Source organism: Sturnus vulgaris, chromosome 1 (assembly GCF_052056855.1).
Source record: "Sturnus vulgaris isolate bStuVul1 chromosome 1, bStuVul1.hap1, whole genome shotgun sequence".
Taxonomy (NCBI): domain Eukaryota; kingdom Metazoa; phylum Chordata; class Aves; order Passeriformes; family Sturnidae; genus Sturnus; species Sturnus vulgaris.
In genome coordinates, this window is record NC_142243.1 from 119,414,577 (window position 1) to 119,437,181 (window position 22,605).

At 37.9% G+C, this 22,605-nt stretch overlaps 1 protein-coding gene across 4 annotated transcripts in view; it reads right to left on the bottom strand.

The window, feature by feature from the left end:
• The window catches only part of TOX (thymocyte selection associated high mobility group box), a 216,780-nt gene that overhangs the window by 86,262 nt on the left and 107,913 nt on the right, over positions 1-22,605 (bottom strand). For all 4 annotated transcript variants that reach the window (XM_014873073.2, XM_088175361.1, XM_088175350.1 and 1 more), the window contains exons 2-3: positions 16,672-16,737; positions 549-791 (exon numbers count right to left, since the gene is read on the bottom strand). In XM_014873073.2, the coding sequence (XP_014728559.1) occupies positions 549-791; positions 16,672-16,737 (309 nt within the window). The remainder of the gene's footprint in view (positions 1-548; positions 792-16,671; positions 16,738-22,605) is intronic.

Genomic DNA, 22,605 nt, shown 5'->3' on the forward strand with positions numbered 1-22,605 from the left:
GACAGACTTTATAAGCAAGTTGTCCAGTCATTTCAATTGGATTCTGGCTGGCTAAGGACTGGGAACTGTAAAAAGGCTGTAAGATTTGGCCTAGAATCAGAAATAACATTTGCTGTTTTCCAAACGTGCGGTAAACAAGAAAGGAGATATTAAATTTTTGTACATCTCTCAGCACATGCAAATGAGAATGGAAAGAGCCTCATCAGACAAATACAGAACAACGGCCATCTGGATCCAAACCCTGCTCCAGCAGAAGTCAGAGCCTCTTTCTGTCATTATTTACATCCCTGTAAAGCAGGAACACTTCTACCCAAGGCAATGGAAGGCAACACCCTGGCTTTGTGGAACTCAGCTGAAAATCCCCCCTCACCTCTGCCGGGGGGAGGATTTGACACAAGGAATGCAATGTAACACCCAGACTCACGCCAGTGCACTCCAAAATTTGAGTGGTGCAGGTGTTGGCCCCCCTTGAAGGATTTCAAATAGGTCTGTATTTCCATGATTTTGCACTTAAAAAAGAAAAGAAGGGAAAGACTAAAAGTGCTTACCACAGAGAGGGAATTGGAAAGCAGTGTCCCGTCTTGGCCAAGCATGTTGGAAACTGTAATTTCAGGTAGATCCATGTTTTGAGGGTGGAATGGAAGGAGGCCATTGTGGTTCATGGGATGACACAGGGAGTGGTACCCAGACTCTATCTCATTCAAGTGCACCAGGGAGTGGTCAGGCAATGACGGAGGAGTTATAGGAGGTATGTTAAAATCTTCACTTTCGAGACTTGGGCCAGGAAAAGACTGGGAAAAAAAAACAACAAATGGAAAGTGCTAAGAAAAAATCATATGAGCACTGGTCAATAATAACAATAAAAGTCATACAAAACAAAAGAACCAAACTCACATACTTCTAAACACAATCTACAGTTTAACAGAGAATATTTTCAAGACCCATATATTATGCAAGTGAAGTCTCACCATTATGTATGGAGGAAAAAATGCCTCTAAGGCATAAGAATCTATGATACCTTTCCCTTAGAAAATAGTTTTTTTAAAGAAGGTGAACTCAAAAGGATTTCAAGGGTCCTATTAAAATTTTCCGAGAGCATCCATCTAGCTGAATACCTTTTTCATGAGAATTGTGGAAAAGGGAATGCAATTTATAAAATTAATATTGGCAAAAAAATGTTTCATTTTACTCCTTGCTACTCAGACCAAGAATTAGATAGTGAAGAAAGATACCACTTTTATACTTATGGGAGTGGCAAACATTTACTCAGCTACAAAGAAAAAGAAACAGTACATACTTAATATGAGTATACTTTGTGTTTATAAAAATACATTTGAAGTGTCTAAAAAAATTCTTTTTCTTTCTTAATCCGTAAACTGAATTATACATACATTTTGTCAGTTATCTGAATTAGTAACTCCGCCAAACAACTGTTAAGTCTTTTGTTGTCTGCTGCCATTAAGTCATCCAACTCAATCTCATCCAAGGAAAAGCCACAGGCAAAATCAGAGTAATGCAGAGTGAGGTGGATAATTGCTATTATTTATGTACAGTTTTTGTACAGCAGGTAGGCTCATTTGTGGGATAGGGTGGGTATGTGCATATTTCTTAAAAGGAAAAGGTGAACATAATAAAGAGGTAAGGAGATCAGTTGCAATGGCTCAGCCTGAAAGCCTGCTCTGCTTTTCTGAGAACAGCCAACGCCTTTGCAAAGTGATCAGTCTTTGCACATCCCATGCCCACAGTCAGGAGATTTATAGCACAGAGACTACTCCCACCCTTCCTGCCCCTCTTCAGAACAGCAGTCCTGCTCTGAGTGCTGCTTTTGTTAATTCTGGAAATGCAAGGATTTAAATACATCCTGCTCCTGAAAAGTATCACCAGAAAGGATGAGAGCACAATTTCAAAGAGCAGCTATTGGAAGAAAATGCTTTCCCCAGTATGATGTTCCAAATGGAGGACAGTACGCTGTATGAATTCATGCAGAAGGACAAGGGAAGAATCAATGGCCAATTATAAACAAAGGGATTTTTCATTAGTCATCATAGTAATAATGTCCTTCTGATGCCTGAGGTTACTCTCCTCTGTATGAGCATATATAAACTTAAATCAGACCAAAACAGTGTTAAATGCTTTCAGTGAGCTGGTGAACACAGAAAAACCTCCTCTAATGCACATTGACATGGTTTTGGCTGCTTTGTTTTTTCCCAAAAAGGTTTTAATCTCTTTACCAAATATCTTAGTATGAAATAGAACAGGAATTCTAGACTGGAAAGGCCAAAGTGAAATGTCCAAAAACGAAAACAACAGAACAGGGTTCGACAGTGACATTATCACTGTTATGTGTGAGGACTTTGATTCTACCCATGCATTCCAGCTGTGTTTCTCACCTCTAGCACAGGAGTTTGCTCTCCTTTGCCCCAGCTTTCTCCTTAATGGCAAGCTGGTGTGAGTCTACTGACCTCTGTTTGTTGCATTTGCCCCCACTTTTACAAGCTATGATGCAGCCACTTCTCCAACGGGAAATACTGTAAAATAGAGCCTCACTAAATGGAGAGAAGGCTTAAACATGGCAAAGAGAACATCTCATTTACTCAATAACAATGTGTAAATTTTGCAAATCCAAATAAAAGTATTAGGGACAATGCAAACACTACCTAGTTGCTAATTACTATTATATAAAATCCATGATGAAAAAAAGGGAATTTAAATTAGATCTTAAAGTGAGTTTAAGATCTAATACCACAATAAGTAAACAGCTAGGAAAAGAAATGAAGGAAGGGATAACATCCATAATGCTGTCCTAGACCAGCACTATCCCTGCAGGCACACTTAGATTTGGTAACTGTAATCCTGGTGAGCTTGGATCCATGTAGCCTACAGCTTCCAGGAGGGATTCATTATCTGTGGAAAGATGACATTTATGTTCAACAGTGTCTTTTCTACTGTCCCAAAAGACTTATGGCCTCAAAAGAGTTTTCTGTCCCCTGATTTTGCAGGTGGAAAGTATTAACATCTACTTTCTCTCTCTCGCACTGTCCTGTGAGACTTAAGTTCGCTACATTTTTTAAAAGCAAGTACTCCAAAATCAAATATTGACAGACTACTGGAGGCATTTAGCATATCTGCTTATTTGTACACCTCTTTTTGCATGTCACATACGGATGGATCAGATTTTACTTTAGATTCTTTGTGTTTCAGCTGTGTCTTTAACTAGTAATACTTCAAAAATGGTGGAATCAATTGAACTTCCAGTAGGACATTAGCTTCACTTATTAAGAAGGAAGTATAAAGCACTTGCAGCTCCACAATCCAAGTTGTGTCATGTGTAGGTATGTAACAATGTTATATATATTATATGGGTAAAGCATTTTAAATAAATGGTAGTTCTCTGATTAATTACTAAAAAAATATCACAGCATGGTTGTTGCTTGTGAGCCAGTTAGGAGTGTAGTTGATCCCACATCACCTACAATATCATTGTCCACTACGCTTACACATAGGATTAGAATAGTGACAGCCATAATGACATACCAAATAACATAAATTATAGTATTTCCTATGTTTCTCTATTTAAAATTTTTTCTTAAGACAAAAACTATTGGACAATTTCAGTAAAGCTAGGCAAAATCCAAGCTATATGCTAAGACAGATACTCAAAAGCATCTGCAGAGCACCCTATGCACCTTACATTTTCAGCCAATTTGATATTTCCATGCTCAGTATTGTGTGGATGTAACACATATGGACATAACTTCCTCAGGGATGCTACTTCAACAGTAATTTGCTGGTATTTGTCTCATCCAGGAGCTTCGTTCAGATGCTTGTAATGACTTAGCATACTGGCACATCAAACCCAAAATTCCTAGATAGATCTGCAACAAACCCAACATATCCCAGAAACAAGGCTGTTGCAACTGTGCCTGGAGGAAAGGCACGAGGAATGGGACATGTGCTTGTCCTGTGAATAGCAGCTATAAGCTTCAAACACCCACTCCTACTTTCCTGCCACCTCTCTCCTTGCCATTGGAAAACCTATTTTAGTAACCATCTGGGGTCCCCTTGATGCAACTGATCCACTGCTGGCAATGGGCTCTCCTGGAATGTTAAATTGTCATCTCCTGTAAAGGAAAATGTTATGGAAATTTACCAAAAAGCCAGTCTCGAGCTTAATCCTGCAGTAGAACTCCCACTCCCAGACCATTGGTGTCCCAGCCTCTGGGCTTCCTTAGAGCACCATTTCTTCCAACACAAGCCATTTATCTGGAATTTCTAATTAAAGCAGTTGTGTAGCATCCAGAGCATAAGGGAAGGCTGTACTCCCTGTATCCAATTACAGGTCATAAGTATAGCTCATATGTATTAATAATAAATGGTGGCCTGTAGTTTCAGCTCTGTTAGGTTTTTCTTGGGAATGGGGAAGTTCCCAGTCTTTCCCCTCCACTCCAAGGGTTTTTCCTTCATCGCTGATTTTTCTATCAGCAGAATTTGCTCTATTCAGAAAGACATTGAATAGCTCCTTTTTATTCTACTGGTCACAGAAACCTCAGCAAGCTCACTTTTTCACTTTTGAATAACAACCTCCCCCTGCCCCCAACCCCAAAACAAACAAAAAAAACACCCCAAATTAGCAGAAATGCTTTATTTTCATCACCACAGAGATACTAGGAGCTTTGCCAATGGTTTCACTTTCATCTCATGACTATAGGAGTGAAAGAGATGTTAATCAGCTCTTCAGTTTAGGGGAACTTCCTAGGCCTTTATTACATTCCAGAGAGAAAGCCCTCTGCAAATTAACACCATTAAAACAACTGCACAGCATTGAACAGACAAAGGCTTATATTCTTCTTTATTTTAAAGAGCATTTTCACTACACCTGTGTTTATTATAAACAGATTTCAGTTTAGTGTAGATGGAATCTACACAGTGGGAACCTCAGAACTGATTATCCTTAAATTTGAGCTATCTATAGACACAATGTTATGAAAGATTTTTGAATTAAGAATGTCTTCCCAAATTTAGAGGACAAGATTCCATGTTTCTGGCTAAATATTTGTGACATTTCTGCTTGAAATGATGGGAACTTTATAAAACAGATGACTGAGATGCCCACTGAGATCAAGAAGCTTCATTATCTATGTGCTACCTTGGCACATAATTTTATGAGAAAAGCTTGCCAGAATAAAATTATATGAACACTTAATCCTGACTCACTGTCCAATCCCAACCCAAGCTTTTGTTTCTGAACAAGACCCCATTGGTCCTCTTCAATTTACCTTTTAAGCCACTTAGCCTGGCCAAATCCAGCAATAAGCTACGGGAGGAGGGGCAAAACTGGGACACTGAGAGGAAGTGTATATCAGGAGTCAGTTCTTTACCTTGGCAACACACAACTCAAATTAGGGCTGCACATCCTGCTGTGAACAAGAATAATCTAGTATTTAGTTTTGAGGTTACTCATCAGGAAAATAAGGGAAATGCTGGCAGGAAATACAAATACAGCCCCTTTCTTTAAGTACTGTACAATGATAACTGTATATTAGCCAGCAAAACTCACTTATGTTTCAAAATAATTTTAACAGAACTTTAAAAAGTGATCAGAGAAGGCAAATCAAAGGAGAAGGTTCAAACAGACTGACCACAAGAGCCAGCAAGCTTTCAAACATTCAGTGTAAATCCCCCTGGAAAGAGCAGAATTGTTCCTATACGATAGCACAGAAGACAACATTCACTAAGTAAGTCTGATTTGTGTGCTCAGTGGTTGCATCAGTCACCATGCATTTACTCAACAGAATCCCATATTAGCAGCAGTTCCTTAAAAATTGGGAATTTGCCTATAGATATTTAATTTAAATGATATGAATGGTTCTGCCAACTATGTAGAGCGTGTCTTAATTTTTCATTTGCACCAAGGCTTCTGCATCTGAACTGTGGAAAAATGCCAGTTTTTAAAAGATAGATGCTTCAGGCTGTCTCCTCTTCTATTATTGAACGTGTTGTTACATAACTGAAATACTTATGAATCGAGAGTAATGTAAAAACAATGAGCTCATTAGAAGCTGAAAAACAGCCACATACCTTATACAAATTTGAAAGTTAGGATAACATATTTGACAGTGGATATTTCCAGGAGTTTTAATAGGATCAAGCTTATCTCTAATTTCTAAATAGAGGACCTTCAGAAGCAAGTTTTTTTAGCTGCTTTTGTCTCTGCATGAACAAGGCTTGATAGCTTGAGACTATAATGCATTACTGTGGAAACCTTCGGTCTGTTACATAAATCATCTTAACACTCAGCAAGAATTGTCCAACAGTGCCATTGATATGTTCAAGTCAATGATCCTGAAAACAATTTTTTTGTGTTTCTTCATATGGTAGACAACAGCAATAAATCATATTCATTTAAAAACACACAATATACTAATTTATCAAGCCACAGCTATCAAAAATGTATTACAGGGGAAGGTATAACTTTTTTGTATTGTGTTAATCAATTTCTCTAATTTGCATTAGTTAAAAGCCAAAGCCTCAAGCAAAACATTAATTTTCCTGTACCAGATGAATTCAGTTTTCAACAAAGAGAATGTGCTGACAATTATATTATTAATTTTAAACAATCATAATTTTCAAAGTGTACAGAACTATATAAAACAACAGACTTTTTTTAAGATTTCACTCCTGAGAGTCTTTTCGTTAATTACATTAATTTTATGCATATAGTATAGCGGTTTGCTGGGAAATATGTTTTCAATGGAGGATTTAAATTGAAACACAATTAAGTAGGAGCATAATTATTATAAGAGGCTGAAGGATCTGGGGCCTGCGAACACCAATACTGTTATTTAAGCAGTTAAACTTCCCTTCAGACAAAAATACAGCTGTGCACTTTTCCTATTTAGAACATTTGAGTAAACTTAAAAGAGAAGTGCAAGTCTTTTATGAATTACTGACCAACTGGCCAAAGCAGCTCTTTAGGAATATACAAGAGCTTTAGGCACAAATGCAGGATCCTTAACCCCCAAAGTGGAGTCTTGTCCCTCTAACCTGTGACAATCTTTCACCTTCATTACCATGTCCCCTGTGGGGATCCAAGCGTGGTCATTGCCCAGTACCCTTCTCTCCTGGAAAGAAAAGTACTTTCTCTCCCACAGTGTCTACTACTACTATCATTATTATTGTTGTTATTATTTTTGTTCTTCCTATTACTACTAATATTACTACTACTACTACTGCAGCTACTACTACTACTACAACACATTAATGAAAGCTAAAATTCTTATGATAACTCAGGGTCCTATTTGACAGGCTTTGGTCTGTACTGTAATACAGGCAGCACCGTGTATGGTATAATCTTGAACAAGACATGCTTCCTGAAATCAGTTACTTCGTGTGCTAAATATTCTTTTTCAACTAGAGATAAAAAACATATTAGAAATAAAAACTTTTTAGAGACCATCTCTGCAAAACATACCTAAATTATGCTCAGTACAAAGCGCTGGGTAATAAAACTAGCAATATACATATTTAATAAGCAGAACTGAACTGAAAAAAAAAATAGAAGTCACATCTTCACAAATCCTGCTGCTTGAAAATATAGATGATACACTACATTTAACCTGTCAGAAGCCTCATTAGCATCATAGCACAGACTCTAAACCAGCAATCAAGCCAGTGTGCTCTTCACATGTTTACATTTTTAAATGCTCTTAAAATAGCAGTAGTATAGATTAACATTTAAGTATATCTGTTTAGGGGGCAAATATTCTATCTAAATTTCCATATGCCTTCTGAGAAAGACACCAAAAGATGAAACAATGTTGTACTCAGGGCACACAGTGATGAAGGACAAAAGATCTTATTTTTTTGTTCGAGGCTTTTTCTTCTCCTTTCTCTTTTCTTTCCTTAGAAAAGCTCAGAAACAATGGATTGCTTCTCAGTATTCAAAAGGACAGTGGGTCCTACCTGTGCGACACTTCTCCTGAATGACTGATGAAATTGCCAGAAAAAAACCTCATTTAATGTAAAATGTCACCACTTGAGAAAAGGAGGATCAAAACAGAGGCACGGCTACTCTTTGCAATTATGATGTAACTTTTGTTCAGCCCCGTGCCAATCACAGGAAAACCTGAAAGCTGAGGCATATAGAAGCTCCCAGCTCCTACCAGTGGTCCCCCTGGCTTTAAAACATAGATTTTGGACCCAGTATTTTACAGTAAAAAGGCCAAGGAAGTGCTCAGTATATGAACGAGTATAGATTATTCCAGCAAGTAAAAGTGGCAGGATCTGGCCCTCTCTTAATAAAGTGTCATGTAAGCACTGGGACTGCTGGGACCCCAGTAATAAGTTCAATCGTACTGATGTTGTTGTACAAACTATCAGCAGCGTAGTACCTATTAAGACATTTTTATAAACTGCAAGAAATATGCAAGCTATTACAAGATATAATTCTGAAAAACAGACTTCTATGTAAGAAGCCAATTTAAGAGGAAAACAACATAAACAATAGTAAGTTGTGTGCTCAAGTGAAGCATCTTTTTAATTTTGAGTAATGAAGATGTCAAGCCAAATGCTAGAGTAGTTTAACTTAATTAGGTGGCCTATTTTTCCAGGCAGCCTTTCATTTCCCATTGAAAACTCAGCTTGTATGCGAGGCAACAAGAGCAATTTTGTCTGTAATGAATACCTCTGGGACTCCACAGAGTGATCATTTGAATGTTACATTGAAGACTGGTTTGAGTAACTAGTTTGGGCTTGTTGAGATGCCAGATTTTGTAAAACTAACTAGATTAATCAAAGACTGGCATCTTATCGGTTTATTCGGTCAGGGGTCAGCAGGTCAAACTGACTCTACTGTGGCAGCCTTTGCCAAAAGGGACAGTATAATAGTAATTGGTCTAATTTGTAGTTCAAATTCACGTAATTCTTCCAGACATTTTATGGACCGAACAAAGTTCATTTTATGTGAAGCTCAGTTGAAAAATACTGCCTTTAACATTTCCCATGGTTACATCCCATAACTCATCCCCACTGCTGACCTGTAGAGTTTCCTGGAAAGGAAACTACATAACTAAAATATATGATGTCCGTAATCTGTTATCACATGCTAAAAAAGTTGTACATGAAGGAGCAGAGGGAAACATTTTGAAGGATATTTTACACTGGCTGCTCATTAAACAGAAAGTTGTCTCATGACATGCACAGCAAAAGGCAGTGCCTTTTCTCTTGTGATATGTGAAAAAATACCTCTGGCTTTTGGATGGGGAATTCATCATTTGATGATTGATTTTCTGTTTACTTTTTTTCACGGTAAAATAATAGCTTTTGTTATTTTTACTTTATTGATTTATTGTGGGCCTATCACTGAAGTTGCTGTCATCCTGATGCCACAGCTAAGAAAAGAGGCAGTATTTACTTTACTTCCCTCTCATCTGCAACTCTTAAGAAAAATACTTTTAATTGATGCACAGAATCACTGTGTATACAACAGGGCCAAGTTCACAATTTTAGCATAACTCTAGAAGTATATGACAGTTACTTCTAAAGACCCAAATTCTGTAGCTAGGAAATTACCCCAAACCTGTTTCATTAAAAATTTTTCTGCCCACATGGCTCTAAAGAAAATATAAGTGCAAGATTTCACAACCAGAAGACAAATAGAATGCTGAAAAATTTGTTATACTTGCTGAGGTTTCTGATATGATCTCAATTTTACAGATCCACACTAATGATTTTTGAAGGCTGGAGAGGGACACTTTTGTTTATACAACTGTAATTATGGGTATGTTTGCTTAGGATCCTTAGGGAGTAGATTTTGCCCTCTTTAGTGTTTTTATAGCATGTGCTATAGAACAGGCTTTAAATGAAAGACACATTAAGTTAAGGCATGTTTAAGTAACTTGTTTTCAGGGATAAGTAGGTCATATACATTTCTTCTTCTGGTATAAGTTCCACACTTACTGAACATAACTGACTAAAATGAATTTGAGTAAAAAAGGGTAAAGGTATTTCACCTGAATTAATTCTTTAACGTCAAATTTGTAAAAGATCTTAAATTCCAGCCAACAGGCCCAAATTCTGACTTCTATTTTTATAAAAGTTGAGGCATTAGATTACAAAAAAAAAAATCCTTGAATAAATATGTACACAGTACATGTTTATATACTTTGCATTAAAGCTAAAGACATTCATACATACTTATAGAACACATTCCTGTGGAGAAGGGCTTGGGGACACTAATGGATGACAAGTTGGACATAAGTTGGCAATGCACTTGCAGCCCAGAAAGCCAATCATATTCTGGGTTGCATCAAAAGCTTGCAGGATGAGGGAGGGGATTCTGCCCCTCTGCTCTGCTTTTGGGAGACCCCACCTGGAGTGCTGCATCCAACTCTGGGGTCATCAGCACAGGAAAACATGAAAACATTGTCAGTTTGGGTCCAGAGAGGACCACAGAGGTCCAAGGGCTGAAGCACTTCTCCTGTGATGAAAAGGCTGAGTTGGGGTTGTTCAGCCTGGAGGAGACTCTGAGGAGACCTTATAACACCTTGCAATATACAATTGGGCTTATAAGAAAGGTGGAGAAAAACCTTTTATCACAACCTGTAGTGTCAGGACAAGTGGCAACAATTTTAAACCGAGAGGATAGATTTAGACTGGACATGGGAAGAAATTCTTTGCTCTGAGGGTGATGAGACACCGTAAGAGATTGTGCAGAGAATTTTTGTGTGCCCCACACAAAAAGTTTTCAAGGTCATGTTGGATGAGGCTTGGAGCAATTTAGTGAAAGATGCAACTGCTCATGGCAGGGAACTGAACTAGATGATCTTCAAAGATGCCTTCCAATTCAAACCATTCTATGATTCTAAAGATAAATATCTATAAATATATATACATAGCCTTGTTAATGCAACTGTTGATGTATTTTTATCAGGGACTCAGCTCTTTACTGACTCTTCCTGATGTTAAGATAATATTAAAAGACTATGTTACACACAGAAGTGAAAGGCAGGGTAAAATTACATCTACTTGTAACTGTTCATTCAGGAGCTGAAAGGCCTGCCTGGTCTTTTTCTTTTCCTGAAGCCATTTTAACCTATGTCCCTTTCTTCTTTTTTTTCTTTTTTTTTTTTTTTTTAATGTGGCATTTATAGACTACTTCAGAGAATTGGAGAACCAAGAAGTAGACTCCCTTTTGTTGATAACCTATTTTCCTATTTTTGAAATTAAAAGATAGTGGATCAAGAAGAGGGAGGGGGAATATGGTCCAAAACAGCCCTGGACTGCAGCCAGCCAGCAGACTGCCCAGGAGGCATTGCCTTTTCACTGTGGAGCAGCCTCTCAAATATCGAGGAAAAGCTCTCCAACTATTTGTCAGGATTGTGCTAGACTTCAGGTGAGGGTGGTATGTACCTATGGGACTACACTGGACCATGTAATGATTCTCCATCTGAGAATGCTGCTTTTTCTCAATCCATTCCAAGGCAGCCAACTCCTGCCCTGCTCTGCTGATGGAGACTGTTGTAGGAAACAAGGTTGAAGATCTGAGTCTTCTGGCAGTACCCTAGCCAGGGAATTCTAGCTTGTCTACAGAGAAGGACTAACACAGACCAAGAGAGAGAAGCTATTATGTAGCATTTATCTATTCCTACTTCACATGAGCAATAGTTATGTCATTAATAATCTAAGAAATTATGGTTTAAAAATACATTAATACTATATGTAGGACCATGTGCATAAGGCAACATCAATATGAAAAATCTCTCTTTTGGATGTCATTCCATCCTATTTCACCCTGTATCTGTACAGGAAAAAAGTTTTGATACCCATGGTGCCCCCTCTATGAAAGAGGATGCAGATATATTTTAGATAGATCTCCCTGGCATAGCTCTGGGAAGCGGGAAAATACCACCTCTGAGTAAACAGTATTCCTTCCTCTGCCTCAGATCTTTTCTTCCCAGTAGGACAATAGGGCTACTGCCCCAAATCATCAGCTCCAGACCTGTTCTCATCCCTTCCCTTTGGACCTTGCAGGGAATTTGGCAGCTGCACTCATTTACCTTAACATTTATCAGGCCTCAGGAAGGATACAAATGTGTTAAGCTTTGTGCAACAGAGTCCTGACTTACATTCCATATTGTGACTAGGAAGAATTGTAAAATAAGCAATATAATTTTATACCATTCTGTGCATGGCCCACAAATTACAGGAGGTGGAATAATATAAAGGGTAATTTGTGTCCAAGACTTCAATTATAGGTGTGTGAGAAAACAATAACTGATGGGAATCTCAAATGCAGATCAGATGGCATAGTTTTATTTTAAAATGATAAATACTTTCAGATCCAAGTGCAATTAGTAGTGAAAATGTCACAGTTTTACTCTGTACGTTTGTTAATATGGCTGGTGTAACTCATTTAGGAGATGCCTTCAGTGTAGAGTCCTGCACTACTACTACTATATATTATAACCAAAAATGCAGTACTTACACACGTATATAAAATGTACACAGAGACAACATTGCCAAACAGCCTTTTGGGACAGTTTAAAAGAATATCATTAATTTTTACTGTATACTTACTCTTCTGGCTCAGTTCCAGCACTGGCTTTCTGTAAAAATCATTTCAAGTATAGAATTATGCTATTTGCTTGCAGCAACATCACAGGAACAGTAGTGAGCCATATGTTGCTACTTAGCAACTTGGTCTGTAAGTCCCAAAGCAAGTACTGATTTGAAAATTGAACAGAAATGATAATTATTGTTGAGGGATGCTGTGAGGCAACTTGTCTTGGATTACCAAACTATGCAGATGTTTGATGTTATATAGCAAAAGGAACAAAATTATATTTTTTCCTGTCCAATGGCTGAGATTTTATGTTAGCCTAAAGGGAATAAATTGATTAAAACCCGTAAAATAATATAAGGTGATGTTTTTCTGGATATGAACACTTTGGAGTAAACAGAAGGAACTGAGGAGCTTTTCATCATGTGTCAGGATCCCAGCAATCCTGCCTCTATGGTCACCTAATCCTGAAGATAGCCAAGTGGAAACCCCTTGGTCCTTGCTGTTACATACCATGACTCAGTTTGCCAACCCATTTCCCAAAAAAGCTATGTCAGAGTCTGAAATGAGAAAATGATGATCTTGTCTGACTCAGTCAGCATGACCAGAGCTTGAATAAAGCTTTCTCATAGGACTATGTACCTCCTTACATGTGGGATTCATATTTTAGTTAACAGATGTGAATGCCTGAAAAAAAGCAGAGTAATTAATTCACTCCTCATTCTAAGAGGATTCAACTCCTATCTCTGATCTTGTGAGGGAATAGCCAAGTTATTAAGGGTGGGAAGGAGCCTGGATTCCTCTCACTGATGTCATGCAATGGCAAGACTCATGACCATGTGGTGCAAAATAGACATAGGACAAAATTATGATTAGAGCAACTCTGCTGTCATCTGAGACAGAACATTTCCTCCTCTCTTTTTATGGCATTGTGTGTTTTACATCCAGTAACAGTGACAGGAAAATGAACTAACAGTTCTAAAATCATGGTCAGAAAATACAATTGCATCCTTTACTCTTCCTTTACTGTTCCTCTCCCTAGCCCTGTAACCTACACAGTCTTTCATGCTTTGTTATCAGAGCAGGAAATACTGTATTTTTTTCCAGTTTTAATCACCAGACTGGATCTTGAAATGGTAGTCAGTTCACCAGTTTTGGCTGACCACCAAATGCTTATGCCCAAGAAAGGAACATTTCCCCTTTATAGTCAGTGAAGACCTCACAGATACTGTCAATGAAGAGTTGTTTAGCTCCTTTGAGGAACGACTAGCAGCTGTCTGTGTCAGGAACAGGTTTGGGAAGGCTCCTCGCAAAGTCACAGGTTCTTGATGAAACATGAGAGGCAGGTTTTGCATCACACCCCATATTCCTGCTCTCAGTGAAGTTGTTTTGTCTCCTTTTTTTTCTTCCCCCCCCCCCTTTTTTTTTTTCTTTTTTCAAATACTGTTATTATTACAGGCTTTCACATATGCTCCAGCCCACAGAGAGCTGGAACACCTCTTCTGCGAAGGCAGGAAGGAGGGCTAAAAATGCTGGGGTTTTTCAGCTTGGAAAAGAGAAGGCTCCAGGGAGATCTTAGAGCAGCTTTCCAGCACCTAAAAGGAGCCAACAAGAAAGCTGGAGAGAGACTTTTTACAACAGCCTGCAGTGATAGCTCAAGGAGGAATGGCCTTAAGCTGAAGGAGGATAGGTTTAGATTAGACATTAGGAAGATATTCTTTGCTGTAAGGGCAGTGAGGCACTGGCACAGGTTGCCCAGAGAGGTTGTGGACTTCACATAACTGGAAGTGTTCAAGGCCAGGCTGGGTGGGGCTCTGAGTAACCAGGGCTAGTGGAAGGTTCCCTGCCCATGACACGGGTGTTGATGATGCCTTGGGCATCATTGAACTCGATGATCTTTAAGGCCCTTTCCAACCCAGTCCCATGGACTGTGATTCTGTGTATTCACTTAAAACCACAGCAAGTGTAAGCACCAGGAGAAAAGGGAAAGGAGTCGTGACAGCCCAAGGCTGACAGGCACAAGAAGGCTGATTGACTGGTGCACACTTGGGAACAACTTAAAACACTCTGCCGGGCAATTGAGATGCTTCTTGCCACATGGATCCCCCAGCTAAGGACAGAGAGGTTGCCTTTGGGTTTTGAACTCTACCTGGGAGCCAGACACCCCAGAGTTCAGCTTTGCCATTGTCAGATTTTAAGCCTATAAGCCTTTTCTTGGTTCCAACCCTTAGTAAGAATTCAGGGTTTTTTGACATCTTTGAATTTGGAAATGTCACATTTGATAGATTTTTTTCCCTTGAAGACAAAGTCATTTGCATTTAAAATACCTAGGCCTGGCTCTTTAAAGGTACTTTAAGAACCTTATTTTCACTGCAACCAGTGAGTGTTAGATGCATAAATATATCTGAGAATCTGGGCCTTGTTAGCACATGTAGAAACCGCATAAAAGATTAAAACTTATACTCTTAATTTTTCAATATGCCATTTAAATTATTTAAACTACATGCATACTCAGTACAAAAATATCAACAGAAGAAAAATAATTCTGATGTATAATGTGGATTTGCAATTCTTTATTCAAAACTATTTAAGACAGACATAATGATTCTCTGAAAGGTAGCAGCTGCCTGATAACAGCAATCATTCAGAGAGTTTGTATTTCTACTGTTTCAAACAAATTCAATTAGCCCTTGCACTTCAAAACCCTTAAGGCAAAAATGAGATGATACTAGGCTGCTTTAATCTAATAGTAATACTAAAACTTGTCAGTACAGTTTTTGGATTAATGGTTAGAGAAAAATTAATAATATAATTTTTCATTTTTTAATCAAACAGTTCTATTCTAAACTACCTCTGGATCTTGGAGGGTTCTTAGCTGAATAAGTTCAATCATGCACAGTTCCTAAATACCAAGTACACTATTGGTGTCTGAAGGTATTTCAGAGTGACTTCAACAGAAAGCTGGGAAGCAACATGGTGGAACACTTTAAAGATGATCTTTTTGATTGAATCATGTACTCCTCTCACATAAACTCCTGCTTCCCTGCCCCAGATGAACCCGTGTACCTGAAGAACATACTTCATTAAGACATTTAGTTTTGAATGCACACTTTCCAAAGCTGTTGATTCCTAAGTTACATCCAGCATCTCTGAACATGATTACTATTCATTCAAATTTATTTCCCACCCAATGAGAGTTTTACACATAAGCCTCCTGGTTCTGTCAGGCTAGACACTGCTGGCCTGAAATATTGCATAACATAGACCACAAGTCTGGTTATTCATGGCAATTTCTGACACAATCTAACTGATCTGCAGCACTATTCCCACCACTTACTGGTGCAAAGTTGAACTGAAACACGTGAAGTAAATTAAGAATTCCCCCCTACATATAGATGTAGTAACAGGTAGTCAACCCAAAACTTGCAAAACTGTTTTTGCTTTCAAGGAGTAATTAAAATTTGAAATTCTTAGAAATCTATAGGATCTTTGAGGACAAGTGGAAAGGTAGAAGATTTTTTATTATGCATCCAGTATCAAAATTTAGTGTGTGTGGTTCCTCAAAAGGAAAAGGGCTCAAAAATAGCTTTAAAGAATACACATCACATTAAGCCTTTTGGCCTGTAAGCTACGGGAGGCTAAGTCATTGCCTTAACCCCACTGCTAATTGTGTAATAATAGCAACATTCCTCAGACATAGGATTAGTGTTAAAAATGCAATTCCTCAACTGTTCTATGAGCGATAATTAAATCTATTTGTGACATGTATAGCTTATAATGATTAACTTGTCTGCAGTCAGATAAACAAATAACCTGCACCTGTAAAGACTTTATTTCCTGAAGGTAAAACAACTGTTTAGGAAAGATCATGCTGGCAAAACAGCTGCTTGCATTCTGGAGAGGAAACAAGGTAGTATCTTTCAACAAACGCCAACTCTGGTGTTTTATCAGCTCTATCTCATTAACTGGAAACAAGGCTTAAATGCTTTGTTTATAAATTATGATTATTCCTGATTGCAGCAGTTACTGATAGTGCCGCTCATTTGCAATGCAACTCTTTGAATTTTTTTAATTACAATTTGAAACAAGGCAGAGAAGATTAATTAACCCACCTGGCTGGCTGGCACGTAGTCCTGGCTTGGTTCTGTCATACTCATATACATGTTCTCACCGTCAAACTGCAAAGGAAATAATAGTAAACATTCAGCAAACTTGATTTTTTAGCATTGACTGAAAAAAACTGTTGCTATAAAATAATATTACAGCCTGGTTTTAGAGACTTGTAATTGCATGTGTGCATCTTGTCTTTGATGTTCCTGTTGTCATCCTTATTGACCCTGGATGTCAGTGATTTGGAGTAATTAGCGCTCTAGTAATTACAGCTAGCAAGGAAGAAATGAATGGTTTCCTTTCATCTGCAATCTGTTTTAAAACAAAATGCCTCATTTTGTGCACCATGTATACATATTGCTGTTGGTTGCAATGAAGTACTAAGTGAATTGCACACTTACTGAGAAAAGGAAGATGAGAATAGAATCTGCACTAAAATGCATCTTAATGGATTCCAACTTTAGCTTCTGAACAGAACAAGAGTTGAAATTTCAAAACAAATTAAACCCCCTCCAACTGAAATGTTCCCATATCAGAAAGTAGGAAATACATTTCCAGACAGCTTTCAGACATCTGAATGTATGAAAGAGTATACCTCCTGTCCGTATGGTGTAAGAGGATAGTTTGCTTGATGTGTGAAAAAAGTAAACATTCATAATCAGAACTGCAAAAATAACCATCTGTAAATGATAAATACCATTCCTGGAAATATATACAATATAAAAAAAGCTTCTTTCCTTTTTTTTTTCCTTCTCTTTTTTTTTTTCTCTTCTCAACTGCAGTTAAGAAGTAACGGAAATGTCATAGAAAGGAGTTGATTAAAATCTGAAGGTCTAGATGGAGAAAAACTGTCAGATCTGAAGCCTCATCCTGTACCAGCACAAAGAAGTGTAAAACTACTGATTTCTTACATAGCCTGGAAAATGTCCCCACAGAACTCTCGTCACACCCACTCAAGTGGCAGTGCCAACAGGGTGATGATAGTCCCAGTGTCTGCTCAGGAGCTGGGGAAAATCTTTTCAAACCTTTTAAGCAGAAATGAACAACAGCAGGAATTCCTATCTCCAGTCATCAACCACAAATTTCCAGCTGTTATGAGGTCTGTTTGAAATAACTTGCACCTGACCCCTTGTGTGAATGCCTAGAGTGACATATTTTGGACTTCAGCCATTGCTTTGCATGACACAGCAGCTTTTTTAAGAAGTCCCTACTACTGAGATTGCTCTGCTCCTACAGAAGGTGCCTGTGAAATACCCCATGGACGTTTCTTGATCAGTGTTGAGCTTCTGGGGATATTCTACCTGCAAGGTGAAGTATATTCAACTACCCTGAGGTGGCAAAGTTAAACTGTGTCGTTGGCAGATTGGTCTACCAATTTTTGCTGAGGTGTCTGAAAAGGTTTCGGCTTCCAGCTGTTCATCTTCTTTCTCTGCCAGAGGCTACAAGGCTTGTAACAGCAGCAGTAACGTGAACAAGTGCCAGCTCCTGGCACAGCAGCTGATGGTCTGCCCTTCCTGGCCAGAGATATTTAATAGTCACAAACTATCTGTCAGAAGTACTAGTTTCATGGGAAGGAAAAGGATTATGCCACAGACACAGATCTGCCATAAGGAATAGAGTATTTCCAAATTTTGACAGAATAGAGATAGTTAGATTAGATCACAAAATAGAGATTGATGCTTGCTCCTTTTTGTTTCTTGTTGACATGTACAATTTCTTTTAGCTTTCTCATTCAATAATGTTCTCATTTATAAGCATTCAAAGTAGAATTTTGGAGAAAAAAATTTAGTATCTGGATTGGAAAAAAACTGCATTGTTTCTTCTACTCAGATGGACAGGTGAAATTCTGAAGAGAGATTTCACAGCCAGTAGTTGGAAAGCAAGCACTCCAGTGCAAGGCCTACAGGAGCTCAACTTATTCAGCTTGTCACACAAAAGGCTGAAAGGTGCCTTGATCACTGTGATTGGTACTTACACCCTGGAAAGATGTCTGATAGCAAGATGTCAGCCTTCCTGACAGTGGTATAATGAGATCTAGTGTTGAGAAATGGGAGTTACAGAAATTCAGCCCTGAAATAAGATACAAGTTCCTACTTTAGGAGGTAATTAAGCATTATGTCAACAGCAAACTCGTCATTTCTCAGACATTTTAGAATGAGGTTTGATATCTTTTTTGGAACAGGTGCAGTCCATATCATATTTATAAGAAATCCTATGGACAAGATAGTTACATTTGCTGGTTATGAGAGTCCTATCTGCCCTGGAAACCATCATTCCTTGAGTCTCGTCTTTTGAATTTCCCTCGTTATCTTCATACATTTGTTGTGATACATTGCAAGCTTTGCTATAATTCAAATACTGTGTTGCATGTGTTTAGTTGCAGTGAATATGAAGAAATTTCTTTTCTGCCTACTGGCTAGATACAGTCAAGGATTATTTCAATTTATTTTGCCTTCCATAATTCATGAGACTATGATTTAAGAATCTTTATGATGTATACTACTCTTTCATATAATTCTCTCCTTTGAATGTTTGGTCATCTGTCCTTGCTCCCAAGCTTACAATCACCAAATCTGCATTCTTTGGATAATTTCCCTAAGGTATTTTTCCATGAATACTGAAATTTTTATAATTCTGTGTGTTGTTCTTGGATTATCTCCCTACCTAATGAGTGCCTTGCTATTAGTGGTCCCCCTGGTATGATAGGATATTGAATCTCAGCCTCTCCTGTTTGTTGCTTGTGGCCCTCTTTTAGCTGAGAAATATTTCTTTTTTTTCCCATGGTCTGTGGGCTTGTTTCAGAGAAACCAAAACAGAAAACATATACGTAAATTTAAACTTTGTGGATTTTTGACCTTACATGAGAAATGACCTTCTGCAACATTGTGGATTAATTTGTAAGGGTAAATTTTTAGAAAACTATATTGATGCATAATGTTTGTAAAATATGAGTGACCTGTTAACATCTAAAAATACCCATCAGCTTTCTGCTTTGTTACTTAATTTCTTCAATATTCAAGCATGGAGTTTAGTCACTGCAATATTTAGCATCTGCTTGTCAGAAGTATATGCAAGAGCTTGTGTAATAGGTTATATAGGTCAGCAAGATTTGATGGGATGTGTATTTTTTATAGTGTTTATATATGCAGATTGTGGACTGTAATGCATCAGCTGACAATAACACTCTTGCCACACTAGTATTTGTACTACATTTACCACTGTTTAAATTATTATCTGCCCTCAGTCCTCATGGCTATTTGGCAGTCCCTAAAACTTTGGATATGAGCCTGAAAAACGCCCATAAACTCAAAGGGTGAAGCATCATGCATTTTGTACAGCAGGTATTGCCAGGAGATACCTCCTTCGCATTCTCAATGTTTACTAAAATGTTTATAAAAGAATGAAAATATGATCTTTGTATACCAGAATAAAACAAAATATTTACTGCAATGCTGATTTGTTTATTCATCATCCCCTTTCCCAACTACCAAAGCAGTGCAAAATAGAGATGACCTGTACATCCAGCCAAAAAAAATGGTACACAAGCTTTCAAAGTTCAGAAGAGCTGATGCAGCACAGATACAATGCTCACCTTGCCCAAATGTGATAATCCCACATCAAAACAATAAACTGAGGAAAAAACGCCAACAATTGGATCAACTGGAAAGTTCTATTAATATGTTTTTTCCATCTGTTTAGAAGCTTCCAAAACATGCACCTAAACCCCAGAAATGAATATTGAATATTGAATCATTTCACTTTTAATACACTCCTTTGTAATGTGCAGGCTCTGCAGCATGGCACCTCTCAACAACTCTCCACCTGGACACCTTAATTCATGCTACATCCACCTGGAATTCAGCTTTACAAGTAAAGGGATGCATGCAACAGCAGATCAAGCAACTTATCTGGGTCAGAGTGAGTCTAAAGATGAGCAGATATGGCTCAAAGTTGTCTTCAGCTACCAGAGTTTTCTTCCTCTACTCTATGCCTCCCAAAATTTCTTATTGTACTCATCATTCTCACGTTGGCAATCTCAGTTTGTAGTCCCTAAGCTTTCCTGCCACTCACAGTGCTTGATTTCAAGAAAAGAAACAGCACAAGCATCACTTAACCCATGGATGATTCATCCCAACAGAACAGATGAAACACAAAGGCAGGCAGCTAAATGAACTGTCTTTTATGAACCTATGTATGATGCATATATATCATATGACATTTCATATAAAGGTTTTCCAATGTGTCTCCAAGATCTCCCAGTACCATTAAGAGCAGATTTCAAAATCTTTCATTTTAATCTATTAAATGTGAATGCTAATACAATATTCTGGTGTGTGATAATAACTACTCTTGACAACATTTCTTTTCACATTAAAGTGTAACTGCATGAGAAGTTTGGGTGAGAGCAAACGAAGAATATGACTGCATTGTAATATGAAAAGAAATATAACTGGGAGCTAGTTCTAATATAAATTCAGGATTGCATAATATTTTTTATTTAAATTATTATTATAAATAGAACATACAGACCACACTATGGCATGGCCAGTTAGAAGCTCCCTCAGAATGACCCCTTGTAAGAGAAGTTGTAATGTTCAAACACCAATACGCACAAAAAACCCAACTGCTGTTATTAATTTAAATTGTTATACAATTTACTCATAGAAGTTAGGGACGTAATTACATAAACACTGGCTGACTGTAACTGATGCAAGAGCTATGAGAGAGTTTACCTAATGCCTAGAGTGGTAAAGGTGTTTTAAGGGATCCAAGGCTGACTCCTGCCTTGCATTAACATGGTATCATACCAGAGTCACACAAAGTACAGCCAAGAAGCCTGTTTTCATCTTCCCTTTTAAATTGTGGCAAACTTTTTCAGCATTTTTAACAGTGATTATAAAGTAGCAAAGCTTGCAAGAATAGTATTTTTAAAAATTCATTCTTAATGCACTTTAAATTAAAAACACAGGATGTGGACTATGTCACAAAAATACTATAAACAAGTTGAACAGACAAAAAAAAATTCTCATGGTGACATAAATGTAGAGAATGTTTATTTGATCACGTATATAGAAAGAAAACTTTGGAATAAAAAAAGAAGGCAGAAAAAGCTAGAAGGGCTTGAGAACCAAAGAGGATATCTGGAAATAAAATACATTTATATATTGGTGTATATATATACTGGTAACTGCATGTGTGCACACAGTGATTATAAATGCAAGTAAATATCTGCATTAGCTTCATGTAGCTTGTTCAGATGACAGCTACCATATAGACAGATGTTAAACAAGCTTTCAGCCTAGCTCCATGTTCTACCCTCCACTTAAGCTACCTTCTTCTATACCAAGCCTCTCTGTTTTCATTGCCAGGATCACCTGTGCTATCTGGATTAAAGGGAGAATGACATTTCTTCCCTCTACCTCTGTCTTGCTACATAATGGTTCTTTGCTGTTGTTGTGAAATGAGGGTTTACTTCGCTCCTTTTTCATCCAGTTACTGACTTCTGAGGGTATTACATAGTTGCTTTCTCTTTCTATGCACATATATATATATATGTGTGTGTGTGTGTGTGTGTGTGTGTGCCCTAAGTTCTTCAGGCACAGTTATATGAGCTATGTGAAATAAAAAAAATCAAGCACATGAGCGTTTGAGCTTTTCCCCATTCATATTGAAGAGTAGCACAATGTGACAGTGCTGCATCTTGTCCAGCTGCAGTGCAGTGTGGGCAGGGAAGCACGAAGAATATGCGCCCAAATGGCTTTTGATGCCAAAACATGCTTGGGACAGAGGTGTGGAGAGGGAGCAGCTTTACAGAATGTTTTGTGCACAAATATATCCCAAAAGTGATATCCTAAAATGTAAAGATAAAGGGAGGAGAAGCAAAGGGAGAGATGATGATATTGGTGAAAGCTGCTATGTTAATAACTTCATCTTCT